A 13,720-nucleotide genomic window follows, 5' to 3' on the forward strand; every position below is an offset into this window, starting at 1 on the left:
CGGGTTTCTGCCCTGAGCTGCCGTTCAAACCTGGGACAATTCTTACTGTAGCACAGCACATCTTTGCTGCATGTATCCCTTGGTCCATAACTGCAGGAAAACAAAAGCTGAAAAGCTACTTGGTACTTCAGAACCCATCGCTGGGGAGTTCCAGTGGTGGAGTGCTTGCAGTGCTTTAATTCCTCCTCTCCAGCATCAGCTGGAGTTTGGGCTGTGGGAGAGGATCCCAAAAACTTTATTCGTTCATACTTCCCATCACCCAGATTCTCAAGAACTGCCCCTGTGCTTTAGGTTTGTCATTTCTCAGAGAAGGAGTTTTTTTGCAACATGATAAACGCAGAGATAACATTTTAGGAAAAAAAAAAAAAAAAGCTAGTGAAGTTCTAAATCATCATCTACTTTGGCTTCTATACAGCAGGTTCAGACTCTGCAGACACTTTCTTGTTACAGACCCCACAGAGAAAAGCCAGTTATTTCAAGAGAAAGGAATGCATTAATGTCTGCACTCCATAGTTATTCATTAATATTTTTCTTGCATCGCTTCCATAGTTTTAAACACCCTATGCTTCATAAAAGAGAGAAGAAAACAAAAGCCAAGGAAAGCCATTAAGCTTCTCAGTCCTGAAGCACCAGACTTCAAGACTAGGGTACATTTCCTTTGATTACTGTGGGAGAAAGATGGAGCTGGGCCAGCAGCACCCAGCATCTCTGAAAAAACTGACAGCCATCAGCAAATGGATGGCCCATGGGGCCTTTGTGTCCTGTGAAGCCACCAGCTGTCCCTGCTCCATCCAAACAAGCCTGGGATACACCTTTGGGCTCGGGGCTGGGACCTCTCCATCCCTGAGTCACCCCTTCTGTCTGCATGACTTCCACCACAAACTGCACATCAGCTGCTTCCTGCGCTGCCCGAGCTAATGACAACCCAGTTGGCATTCGGTCACTGTCCTTTTACAGAGCTTCATTCTGCTCCAAATGATGGCAAAGGTTCAAATCATCCAACCCAGACTCGGGCTCCTCTGCAGGGCAGGCAGGGCTGGCAAAGTCCTCCAGAGAGACCAGCAGCATCTCTGTTCTCCATGGTCGTGCTGGGCAGCGGGGGGAAACACCACAGGCTTTTTTTCTTCCTCAAACATGAGCCTCACATCTCTCACCGGGGAAATCCCAGCTCCTGTTCTTCCCTGGAGGCAGGAACAGGAGTTCTCTCAGAGGCAGAACAGAACAAGAGAGGGGTTAGGGCACCACAAACCCCCCGGCCTCGGTGCTGCCACATCCTGGAAAGCAGGACGGGAAATGAAATCTCCTGTCTCATGGTGCAGCTATTGCAAACACAGCCTCTAATGAGCTGTTACCACAAACACAGCAGGAAAGGGAAGAGAAAGTGAGTAAGGATAACTTTATGGAAGTTAATTAATTTGCTTTTGTATTTTTTTTTTCCTGCCTCGTTCTTGTGAAGAAGCACTCATCCTCCTCAAAACACCTACAGATAAAATCCAGCCATCAGATTAAAGCTGCAGGAGCTTGGCACAGCCAAGTTTGCTGACACCTCCCTGTGCTTTTACTGCACCAACAGGGGTACCCGAGAAGAGAAGAATAAATTTCAACTTTCTCTGGTCAGAGATAACTCCTGCAAAAGCAGGAGTACAAAGCTGCCTTGGGGAAGGCAGGACATGGCTTAGCACAAATCTAAGAGCAGACTGTAAGCAAGAAGGAGAACACAGATCTGATATAAGCTGCTGTAGGGGTTCATTTAGTCCTTTGTAGTTATTAAGAATTAAAAAAAAAAAACCCTACACAGGTCAGTCAATGAGGAGGTTGGGGGGAAAGTCACTTTTGCAGTGGGTGTACAACCATCTGTATCCTTAATGTACAGAATTTGTGTTGCAAATCCAGAGCATCCTATTCTCATTCAGATTGGGAAGATTAATTTTATGATAATTCAACACAGTTAAGAGGACTCACTGTGTTTTTACTTACATATTAATACATTCCTAGAGGCTTATGCAAAATTGATTCACGAAGGCTCCTTCTTCAGCATTAGACTTGAGCAGCATTATCCAAGAGGTGGAATGGAATAGCTGCAGGTCATCAAACCAATGTGCTGGATTCCACTGAAAATCCTAGAGAAGGTGGAACTGCATGACTATCCAGGTACAGAACCATATAGAAATGGTCCCTGCCTAAAGAATAAAAAAAAAAAAAAAAAAAAATTAACAAATTATGGCAGGAAGTGATACCTTTGGGAGTACAAGAATACGACAGAGGTGGGGAAAGAGCAGAAAATATTCCTTGTTCCTCGGCCTCTGCAAAGCCCCAAAGTTCTTTCAGTTCTTGTCAGTGCCTCCCTTGGCAGTGAGGCTGTGTTGCTCTCCCTGTAGACTTGCCTGAGCATTTTCCTTTCTTCCCCCAGTGTCTTTGGGAAAATTTATTTGAGACACCCCAGGTCTGATCTTCAAACCACTGAAGAACCTGCCTAATTTCTCAGCAAACTGGTGGGTTTTATTTTTAAAATGGAGCAGGGCTACTGTGGAGCTCTGACCTTTTCCAGTTCCTGCTGCTGCTCAGCCAAGCCTTCATTGCTGTAGGGCAGTGCCCTCGGGTTTTGCCATGGATACCCGCCTCTTGCAACAACAGCAGATGAAACATCCCCCTTAGAAGCTCCACAGTTAAATAAGTCAACTGGAGAGCAAGGGACTCACTGTGGGAACTGCTTGGTTTGTTGGTTTTACTAATGCTCAGTCTGGATGCTGGCCACCAGCGAGGCTGTGAACAGGGAGATCTTGAGGGGAGCCGCATCCAGTGGCATTTGGTTTAGGTTATTGCAGGAAATTCTGCATCTGGGCCCTCTGTCTCAGATTTTCTGGTTTGGTGCCCTGAGCACACCACAACCATTGCTTAACCCAGAGCTGCTGCTGCAACAAGAACTGAAAAATGAAAATCATTCTTCTTTGGCCACTTGTAACTCGAGCAGAGGAGGTTCCCAATCAGGGCTGCTTTTTGGCTTTGGTTTCTGTAGGAATCTTCCAATAGGACTATTTCCTCTTCTGAGTATTCCAGAACTGAGTGAACTCTGTTTCCTTTTGCTGGGTACACTGGTTACACACAAGCAGACCATCAGCTCTAGTGGGCGTCTGGAGTGATCTGGTTTAATGTTCCAGTAACCTAAAAAAAAAGAAAAAAATCCAACAAAAAAAAACCCCACCAAAAACCAACAACAAGGAAAAAAAAACCCACACCAAAACCCATGGATATGGACATTGGTAATTCTGGGACTGAGAGAACAACAAATGGGACACCTCACTCAATTCTGCTGGACCACAAGTATGTGTTAGAGTGTGGCTAAAGGAAATGTCATCAAAAATCTAATTCTACTTCCTCAAACTTCCCCAAACTTTCCTGCCCTCCCGTTTGATGTCCCTTCACAAAATGAAAATTGCATATCTGTGCCACGACAAAGGACAAACCCAATCCTGGTGACTGCAAACAAGATTCCTGAAAAAGAAGAGGCTTGGAGGAGACATTGCAGAGCACCTAACTGCTGGGAGGATCTTGCCACAGGAGGTGCACTGCAAGCCTTGGATATAAGTCCAGATGAAAATAAAGGCATAAACTATGGCCAAGGAAACGGAGAGACTGTGCCATCACATTGCTCATACCTCTGCAACTGCCAGCAGGGAGAGTGTCTCATGTTCAGGAATCTTGTGCTTTGCTCTTGGTGCCACCATCACCATTTCCCAGGAGTTTCTCAGAGCACAGCTTGGCACTTTTCCTTCCACATGCCCTTGTGCCAGGGGAAGGATGGAGCACCTGTTTGGCACCAGGAAGGACAAGGTCAGCAAGGAAAGGTGCTTCAGTGGACCCTGTGGTGGTGTCCCTTCAGTGGTGAAGATGTGCTGCAGCCACCCTGAGTGGTCACACCTACATTTCTCAGTGCTCTTTACCCTGCCCTTGGGGAATTTCTCCTCCACCATCTCCAGATCACTATTTATCCAGGTAGAGCTCCTGGGAGCTGTGTGCACAGACTCTCCCCAGCCCTGGCAAAGCACCCTGGGGATCTGCAATGACCCTGGGCTGGGGCTGCAGGCTGGGGCTGCCAGCTGGGGATTGTCCCCGTGTGACAGCAGGGAGCTGGGCTGGCTTTCTGAGCAATCAAAATACTGCCCTTGATTAGGACGGTGGCTTGTTTTCTGGCGTGGTTGGCATCTCTGCCAAATACTTCTGTCATCGTCAGTATTGTAATGCCTTGGCCTGGAGCAGTGGTAACCCTTGCCTTTCCTGGGAGCTTGGGGATGATCTCTCTCTGTCCTAGTGAATGACTAATGGAAAGTGCAGATGTTCATATTGCAGCTAAACCATGCAACGAATCCAGGAAATCCTTCACTAGCTGATCTTAGTTTTTGGTTTACTTCACAGAAGGCAGGAAAGGGATGATGAAGGGTTAGAAGCAGAAAAGGAACAGGACAAAGCAAACAGCTCACGGTGGTTTCTGGGACAGAAGTTTCTCTCCAGATTTTCTACCACAACTCCTCTACTGGCAGCAAGCACCAGGCAACAGGAGCACTGAGATAGATCCAGAAAACATTTTCCTGCTGTGACAGCATCTACATCTCAGCAGAAAATTAAATATGTAGGCCAAAATCCTGCCCATTTCTGTAAGTTTGCATTTGGTGATGTCATGGAGGGAGAGTCTCTTCAGGAACTGGCTCAGGTATCCCCAAATCTGCAAGGCAGGGCACTGGGAGAAGGGAGAGAAGAATAAGGAGATGAAATCACTTGTTATTACCTGCTAAACACAACCTTCAGTAAAGATACTGCTCCTTTCCTGAATTCCTGCACAGAAAGTCTCTCTCTCTTTAATAAAAATATTGTCCCATCTCTCTCAGGCTGGGATTTAATTATCAGAAGGGTTTTCCTCCCTCAAGAAGTTTTTTAGAAAAAAACATTCCATGTGAGTCAAACATGCAAACTACATCTCAAAATAGTTAGACAAATATTTTTGCTATTTCAATTTTATGTTGTACTTTGGGAAAATATTAATTGCAACTTCATACTTTTGAAGTTCGAAAACCATAAAACTACGTTTTAAAATGAACAAGAAGTCATTCAATATTCTTTAAGGGAAGGAAGCAGAAAAATTAAGGCCTTTTGAAACAGCATTAATTTGTTTTTTCAAATATTTGTGGAGTTATGTTAAAACTAAGTGGTATTTTCTGATTTAAAAAAAGAAAATGCCAGAAGGCTTCTAACAATCTCTGCCAAAGCTGCCAGGGCCACATCTCATGACCTTTTCATGGGAGTGCACGTGACAGGGGTAGGACAAACTGAGCAGGAACTGTCCACCCACTCCAGCCAGGGAAGAGTCAGGACACAGGAGAGCATTAAACACGATGTCTCAGCTCTGGGATGTGGAGCACAGCTGCATGGACACAGCAGATATCCTGAACAGCAAAAGACAAGTGACTGCAGAGCTGGAACACATCCATAGCATTGGGGCAATCCCAGTTTCTATCCCCCTTCCCACAGCTGAGCACACCCAGGTCTCCCCATGGATCCCCTCCTTAACCTCATGGTCCTTTTCTCCAGGTTGCTGTATTTTAGTCCTCACTAATCCAGACTCTTCTGTCACATCACATCCAGTGAGATAAATCATCCATCTACTCTGATATCTGCTTTTCCACTTGTGGTACTTTTAGAAGGTATTTAATGCCCACAATGAAGCTGGCCAGGTGCAGAAGAACACACACAGAAAGAAAAAAAAAACATTAACATGGCAGTTAAACCTTCCTTAAATGTTTTGTTTGAAACTCTTTAGAGCCTTCTAGTTACCATGTCTACTCTATTTAAACACAAGGCAGCAAAGGTTCGTTGCAGGGGCTCTGACCAGGATATAAACACAATTGGAATGTCAAGACAACAAACCAGTTTATCAGCACTGGATACAGAAGCTTTATCCAGGGAGGCTGGGAAGGTGTTTAAACAGAAAAAACAGAGTTACCTGCGCTGAAATCTGGGCAGGATGATCCCAGCTTCTACCCGATCTCAAAAAAAAAAATCCCAAATGGGCCTTTGACAAAAAGAATCAGTTATGATGGTGCCACAGCAGGGCAGCACAATCCCTGACTTGGAAGGGTCAAAGCTCACTTTGGGTCCAACATCCACATCCAGTCTGCTGGAGCAGTGATTCCCAGGAAAAGCCACCAACAGCTCACCAGGCAGCAACACAATGTCCCCAACATTGCAACAGCACAATGACATCAGCTGAACATGACAAGTGAGACAAAGGCAGGCCACTTCCTGCTAAATCACACGGCCCAGTTGGTGCCCATGCCTTCAGTTAGTGGGGAAGGACGCAGAGAAAGGTGCAGGACAATAAAGAGGGCAGCTTTTAGATGAACTCTCAGGAGGACACAAAGGCTGGCAGATCACTGCCCTGTGTTTTGAAGTCAAGCTCGTGAATGAAGTGCCTGGATCTGTCCTAAATCAGGAAATCCATTCTGCTGCTTGGTTTTGCTTTTACCAGCCCTGGGGTGCCAGGGCCAGTCTCACCTCAAAGGACATTTTCTGATGACATTTTCTGCCTAAAAAGGAGAAAAAACCCACTCTTCTTCCTTACCAGAAGTGTGGTTGTGCCAGCACCATCCATAAGGAGGGCTGTTAAGCAGCAGGTCACTCGTGGGGATGTTACCCTGGGGCAAGCCACACTGAGAATAGTTTGGAGAGTTTCATCATCCTCTCCCTCTTCTCCCTGCTGCTGTTTGCAGGACCACCAAGGAAAGGTGTCCAGGTGATGAACTGGATGAGCTCAGCCATTGTGACAGACACAGGTCAGCACTGCAGAGTGACTCCAACTGCATCACACAGCCAATGGCTGAACAAAGGCTGGAGGGTGAATGACAAGGTTTTGCTAAGCTGTTCTCTTTGAACAGACACTTGCCATCTTTCTGATAGAACAGTTTTTTGAAAAGCTGTTTCAGCCCAGTGAAAGTGTGTCTGAAATACTTGCGTTTGAAGTCTGACAGTGCTCCACAAATGTGGATGTTCCTCTTTACAGTTCCATAGATGCTGCTCCATAAATTAAACATTAATGCCTGAACAACCAACTGCTGTCTGCAGCCCTGCTGCTACAGACCAAGAATGAACATTACTGAGGAAAGGGAGACCTCCAAGGAAAAGAGTCAGGTATCTGCAGAAAGCAATTCCCTGTCAATAAGTGATACCCGACTCCGTATAAATCCCACTGTTACAGCAGGAGCATGGCAGACAGCTGTCCTTCCCAAGGAAAAAAGGTTGTAAAGACTGTATTTGAACTCCAGTTTAGTCATCTGAGAATAGTTTGAGCTCCTGTGTTATCTCTGCCCTTTACTGAGGGCAATAATCATGGCATATTCGAAACAAAATGGATCTCCCCTTGCTGTAGATCAGTAGCAAGCTGCATTTTATAGGCAAGGAAAGGAAGGTGACTGAACTGACTGAAGGCAGTGGGTCAGAAAAGGATATTGGAGCTTACACCTTTCTGGGAAATCGCACAACTGTGAGGAAGTACCTTGGGAAGGATTGAAAAAAATCCATTACTTGAGTTTTATTTCATAGTGTTCCCAGGAACTGAACATTATCTCTCTCCTTGTCTGGTCCAGCAAATCAACAATCTGCATTTAGGAAACATTGATGACAGAAAGCATTCCCTGTCAAAGTAAAAGGCATTTGTTAACACTCCCCTAAGGACAGGCTTAGCTGACCTGGGTATTTAACACAGTCTGCAGCATTTTTCTATTTCTAAATAAACTCATGGTTGGATCTCAGCACATCCACCCCTCACACGTATAAAGCAGTTACTGCCTGGAAAAGACAGCCCGGGCAGCAAAGGGTAAACTTTCCCTTTGCCAGGGAAGAGCATTACCTTAATCTTTTATCTCGGCCTGCTCTCAGTGGCACTTGATACAGGAGCTATACCAAACACTTCCTTGAATACGTAAAGCCAGGGATTGGGTTACACACAACTCCAGATCTGTGCCACCAGTAAGACAAAAGCTCCTGTATTACCTGGCACATGCCTGCTAAATTATTGAAGTGTCCCTTCGAACTGAATATATTCACTGGATAATTAGTCAACAGAAGAAAACGGTCTCTCTTTACAAAGCTAATGCTGGCAGGTATTGTATCTTTTATGCACTGTAACAAAAAGCATTTGCAGAACTGATGCAACACAAACATTTGGAATTGCTCTGTCCATGCACGAGTGTTCCCAAGACACATGGTCCCCTTTTGTGGTGCTGCCTCAGTCTCATATTACCTTACAAGCTAAAAATGTGGATTACTTTAACCAAGTGTAGCTCCATCCCCATGCCAGAAGCAGGTAAATGCTGCAAACACCTGGAATTTTGCTTTGCCCCTGAGGAAGGAGTGAAATCAAGCTGGCACAGCCTGCCTGGGGCTGTGCAGTCACTGCACTCTCAGCTCACACTGCTGTAGCTGGTGTCCCAGTGGGTCACTGCAGAGGTTCTGCTCTCCTGGGCTTGTCCCTGTGCAGATCCTTGGGAGCACAGACTGCTCCATGTGCAAATGGATGGCTTCCAGCTGTTTGAACACCAGCTGCAGGATGAAATACAGTTCTACCAGCTCCAGCTCACAGCCTGAGGTGTGCAAAGACAATATTCTGTCAGTAAAACTATTACAGGGCTTTTTCCTTTTGAATTACATCTGTTACACCTGACACTAAGGGGACAGATGACCCTTTTAGGGGTCTTTGGCAGAATAAAGACAGCACTAAATTGCAGTTACAGTAAAGGTTTTCTCAGCAGGATTTTCTGATTAGCACAACACAGAATTTATGATTGGTATGGCACAAGATTTCTACAATTAGCATCAATATGGTACAATCTGTAAACAGCACAATACAGAATTTATTATTTCTTAATAGCCTGGACTCTCTGCAGGTCTGAGGATCTTAACACACGGTTTAGTGTATCGATACAACCATCACACAGATGTGGAAATCATGCCACAGGATGAGTCAGTCCTGGGGAAGCAGAGGCCAGTGGAGGCACCCGTGGCCATGGGGGGTCACAGGTCACTGTCCAGCAGCAGTTTTGGGTCCCAGCTCCACTCTGAGGATTTCTAACTCTGTAATTTTACAGACAAAACCCTGGGTGCTGTTACACTCCCCTGTCTGTGATGGGCTCAGCAGCAGCACCTCAGGAGCCTGGGACCTTCAAGGCCAGCAGGGAAGGGAGGAATCAGCCTGGAGCTCAGAAACTGGGAGGCAGCAGCCAGGCTAAGAAGAAATGTTTGGTTGACTTGGATTGGAGACCTTCAGGACCTGGCAGTGAGAGAAGGGGAACAAATCCATGACCTGCTGGGTCAGATACCTCACTGAGCAGCTAAAAGAGCATTGCACAGCTAAAACTTGGTTTATGTTTGTGGCCACCAGCTACACTCCTGAAAAACACAAAACCAGAAATTATTTCCATCTTCTTCTGTTCCCTGAGTTTTTGGGGATAACTTGCTTTTCCAAATAACCGTACCTTGTGTTCCAGCAGCACTCCAGCTCCGTGCAGAACCCCGGCTGCAGGGACAGGAGCCACCAGCACTGCCATCGCCTGGCACTACGGCAGAGCTACAGCGAAGCTTCAAACTGCAGCGTTCTGTGCATCCTGCAGCCGCCGGGGTACACAAAGGTACTGCCGAATTGTTCCCGCTCTGAATTTGTTCCAGTGGTTTTTGTGTGCTGCAGCTCCAGGCGATCATCATCACCTGGTTGGTAAAGCTGAATAACCCAGGAGAAATGCTTTACATGGGGAATCTGCATCAAAGCTTTTTGAAATAAAGCAGTCTTTATTTCATTTCCAAATGACTGCAAATGGTGCTCAGTTAGCCAAATCTGGAGACTTAAAAATTAACAGCCATTTCATTTCGCTCAGGTTCATCTCCGCAAAAAGCAAACAAATTGGAAATCAGTGGTTTCTATCATTTCAAAGGCCAGATAGTGTAAAACCTCCTGATAGTGATCTGACACAATTCCTTATCGTGGGCAGCTGCCCAGACACCATCTGCAAACAGCACTTCACCAACAAACTGAGCCAGGCCAAAGCAAGAGTTTTACTGAAATATCCCACCCCGACCTCAAACCCACATCTCTCTGCAGAACAACTCAGTGCCCGATGTTTAACTGGAGCACTCACCAATTCAGGGTTGCATTTCCTGTGGCAGATGGTGAATCAATACTCTGCCTGCCTGCCATTGTGCAAACACGTCTTAGTTGGTCTGTGAAAGGCTTTAGCAGACAAACTTTGCTAATTATTTAGTTTTCTGAAATACGTTTCATTAAACCAATGTGCAAAACCACTGACACGTGAGAGCAGCAGCAGGAAACTCATCTGAAAATGTTGTAAAATTCCCATTTTGAGGGGTTGAACAGGGCTGCTCTTTATGCCAAAGATTATTTTCCTGCAATAAAACACATCGACACCAAACTTTCAGAAAACTAAAGAAGTTATTTTATAAATTAAGCATTCCTATGGTCAGCTTTGGGCACATGATAGAATCTTACATTCTTCACTCACTTTTTCTGGACAGGTAACTGTCATAGAATAGCAAGTTAATACATTTCCAGAAATGCACAAACACTTTAAAGGGTGTGAATAAACTCTAATTTTTGATGCTTGAAGAGATACAGCATGTGTACTTTACAACAGAACCTGACAATAGTTCCAGGCAAGAGCAAATTGCCAGTGTATTCTCTTAACTTGGGTAATGGAAAACAATTCAGTTCAAAGCCTGACTCTCCTCCTAGCTGAACACATCCAATGTGCACAGCAGCATAATGGAAACTATGTCCTTCTAAAATTAGTCTGAACAAGTAGCAAGTGATGACTAAATAATTCTGAAGCCTCAACTGACAAAGAAATTCAGTCCAGCAGAGTAAGTACTCATAATGTGTTATGAAACAAGACTCACCACTGCTGGCCTCAGTGGCCACTGAAGTAGGTGCAGCTCCACTGGATCCCAGAGCAAAGTACCTGCTGATCTCACCTATTTTCTCTCCCTCATTCACATTGTTAGGTATTTAAACAACATTTTAGACATTTTTTTAAAGCAAGAAACAATGAGACATTCCATTCTCCCCTGTTTACAGCAGTGGGAGTTCTGCACACTTCAGTGATCACAGGCACCTGATCTTGAGCCTGCAGTTGCTTGGTGGCATTCAGTTAACTGGGAAGTCTGGAAAAAAAATGCTATCCACCAAAGATTGCTGCCTAACAATCACCACCTTAGGGGGAAAAAAATCAACAGGAACCAAAGAAATGTCTGAGCAAATGACCAGCTACTGATATAAGTGCTAGGAACTCTTTCCTACCTTAAAGAAAACAAATTGTGCATGAATGTGAAATCTAAAACTATGCAATAGAGGTAGCAGGGAAAAAAAAAAAAAAAAAAACAAAACAAAACAACAACCTACCTTGAGAAATAAACAGAAAAAGATAACCCCTCAACAAAGCAGAGCTGAGTGCATTAAAAGGATTTTCCTCTACACCAAACAAGAAATACCCATCCAGTAAAAACTGAACACAGGGAAGAGTCTGGAGTGAAAGGACAGTGCTGGAGAGAGTTTGGAGAGTGATTCATTTGTACTCACTGTTGTCAGGTGTTTGCCTGCTGAAACAGCAATGAACTTGATTCATCTCACAAAACAAAAGCCCTTTCACACCAGTTCTCTCAATCCTTTAAGGCAAACCCACAGGAATCATTCATAGTGGAACAGAAGCTGAAAAATGCATTGTTTCCAACAGTGTAAATGTCCCTGAATTGGTAGAATTGAATACAGTGAAAGGCCAAGAAGCTGCTTTTAAAGGTGAAGCACATTACCTTGCTCACATTATTGTAAGAGAAATTCTGAAAGTAAAAAAGCATTTAGTAAAAAATTTTATTTGAAATGTAGCATGAATCCATAACCATCAGCATTAAACCATAAGTTTTACAGAGAATTTGTACAATATGCCATGTAATTCTATACATGCTCCCCCCATCCCCCTTTTATTCAGTCCTTATCAAACAAACAATAGTTAGACAGGAATAATAAGCATTCACTTCCAAAAAAGAAAACTTTGGCATGTATACAACTGGCTAGTTAAAAGTAAACAGTGGTAGATTCAAGTCAGCAAAAGACCCACTCTTTTTGTTTCACAGCACTTTTTGATCAGGATGAAGCTCCCCAGCCCTACTTTTTAGTTAAAACAAAAATGAGTATTTTTTTCAGTCCTGAACACCCTGTTACAGGACAAAACCATGTCAAGAGAGGTATAAAACAGTCACCTTATAAGTCTAAAAGTTGTCAGCTTCAAAGAAGTGTAAGTCAAAGGGATTTTGCACACATCAGTTTGGTTATGAATAAAACCTTTAAAGGTCTGCTCATGTTCCTGAACTCTGAGCTGTTTCACCACTTGGCACCACTGCAACTTCTCCTCTGAACCAGAATAGGCAGTTTGCTCAGAAGTCATGTCACAATGTGTCACGTGTGTCACAAACATCTGAAGTTTGCACTGGGCCCATCTTCTGTCCTGAGTTTCTGTCACTGCTCTTGGCCACTTACACACCTCCCTAGTCATCTAAAAAAGGAGGGAAAAGTATTTGCAAGGCATTTCTTCCTGGCATACAGCAGACAATGCTTCCATTTCAGAAACCAGAAAGCAATGAAAGAACCCCTGAATTATTAATAAGCAAAAAAAAACCAAGCCTCCTTTGAAAAGAATTACTGGTGTTTCTCCAAGTACTTACAAAAAATACAGTATTTATACAACTACTCCAGAACTGTTATAATTAACATATTTTAATGTAATACTAACAAAATAAACCCAGAGATACAAATGGTTGCACTTCAAAACAGGAATATCTACCCCAGATGTTGATTTTGCTGCAATTTCGTTATTGCTGTGGAACAGAGAGTGGTCAAATCACGTCAATACGAGCCTCTCTTTCTTATACACATCAGAGTTTCTAATTTGGAAAATGTTCTCCAGAAAGTCAGAACACATTCTGTGTAATTTTTACACTTCCTGCTAAATGTCTGTGATCCAAAGTTGGCTGAACCATGGTGCAGCAGGGCACAAATGGCAGAGGAGCAGAGGCAGGAAGGGCAGAACAAGTCGAGGAGCTCAAGTCAGACTCACTACTTCTTATTCCTGGGCTTCAGCTCCTCTGCTGCATTTCGCAGGAAAATGTAGTTTTTCTTCTGTGGATTATAGAATTCGTGACCCTAAAGACAAAAAATAATCTACGTTTACTCTCTGTCCAAAGAAAAAAATACCAGCATTACTTAAAATGGAAGAATATGAAAATTCCATTTGTTTGGTTTATAAAGGTTTAATCTTGAAGTTTTTAAGACCAGATACTGGACCACACTGGTGGATTAGAAACAGCTTACTTGAACAAGCAATTACAAGAGCTACACATCTGAAGTAAAATTTAAGAGAGTTTTATCCATTTTTAAAGTATAAAATATTTCTAATTAAAAAACAACCAGATATCACTAAGTTCTACTTTAGAGATGTAATCTAAGAATTCAATATGATTTCTTTTAAATGTCAGTCGAGGCAAAGAAATTCTAAACCTTAATGGCCACCCAGCTCCACTTTTTATTTTCTCTCTTTTAAATGACAAAAGGTCCCATTTTTTCAAAGCAAAGTCCAAATTCTACAGGCAGTTTTCTGTTCCCCAGCTGCAGATG

The 13,720-nt window shown here is 43.8% G+C and overlaps 1 protein-coding gene and 1 long non-coding RNA gene across 5 annotated transcripts in view; both read right to left on the reverse strand.

Moving 5' to 3' along the window:
* Positions 1-2,207: 2,207 nt before the first annotated feature.
* On the reverse strand, positions 2,208-6,046 carry LOC136368612 (uncharacterized). 2 transcript variants are annotated; one of them, XR_010744872.1, is made up of 4 exons: positions 5,564-6,046; positions 4,479-4,735; positions 3,657-3,807; positions 2,208-3,162 (listed from the first exon to the last, which is right to left on the reverse strand). It is a non-coding gene; the product is annotated as an uncharacterized lncRNA (long non-coding RNA). The 2 variants fall into 2 exon arrangements; XR_010744871.1 differs by having other exon boundaries at positions 4,479-6,046.
* A 5,860-nt stretch (positions 6,047-11,906) lies between these two features.
* RAE1 (ribonucleic acid export 1) overlaps positions 11,907-13,720 on the reverse strand; it is a 45,981-nt gene continuing 44,167 nt past the window's right edge. For all 3 annotated transcript variants that reach the window (XM_066330976.1, XM_066330974.1, XM_066330977.1), the window contains one exon: positions 11,907-13,249. In XM_066330976.1, the coding sequence (XP_066187073.1) occupies positions 13,163-13,249 (87 nt within the window). In that variant the 3' untranslated portion in view covers positions 11,907-13,162. The remainder of the gene's footprint in view (positions 13,250-13,720) is intronic.

This window comes from Sylvia atricapilla, chromosome 16, assembly GCF_009819655.1.
Source record: "Sylvia atricapilla isolate bSylAtr1 chromosome 16, bSylAtr1.pri, whole genome shotgun sequence".
Taxonomy (NCBI): domain Eukaryota; kingdom Metazoa; phylum Chordata; class Aves; order Passeriformes; family Sylviidae; genus Sylvia; species Sylvia atricapilla.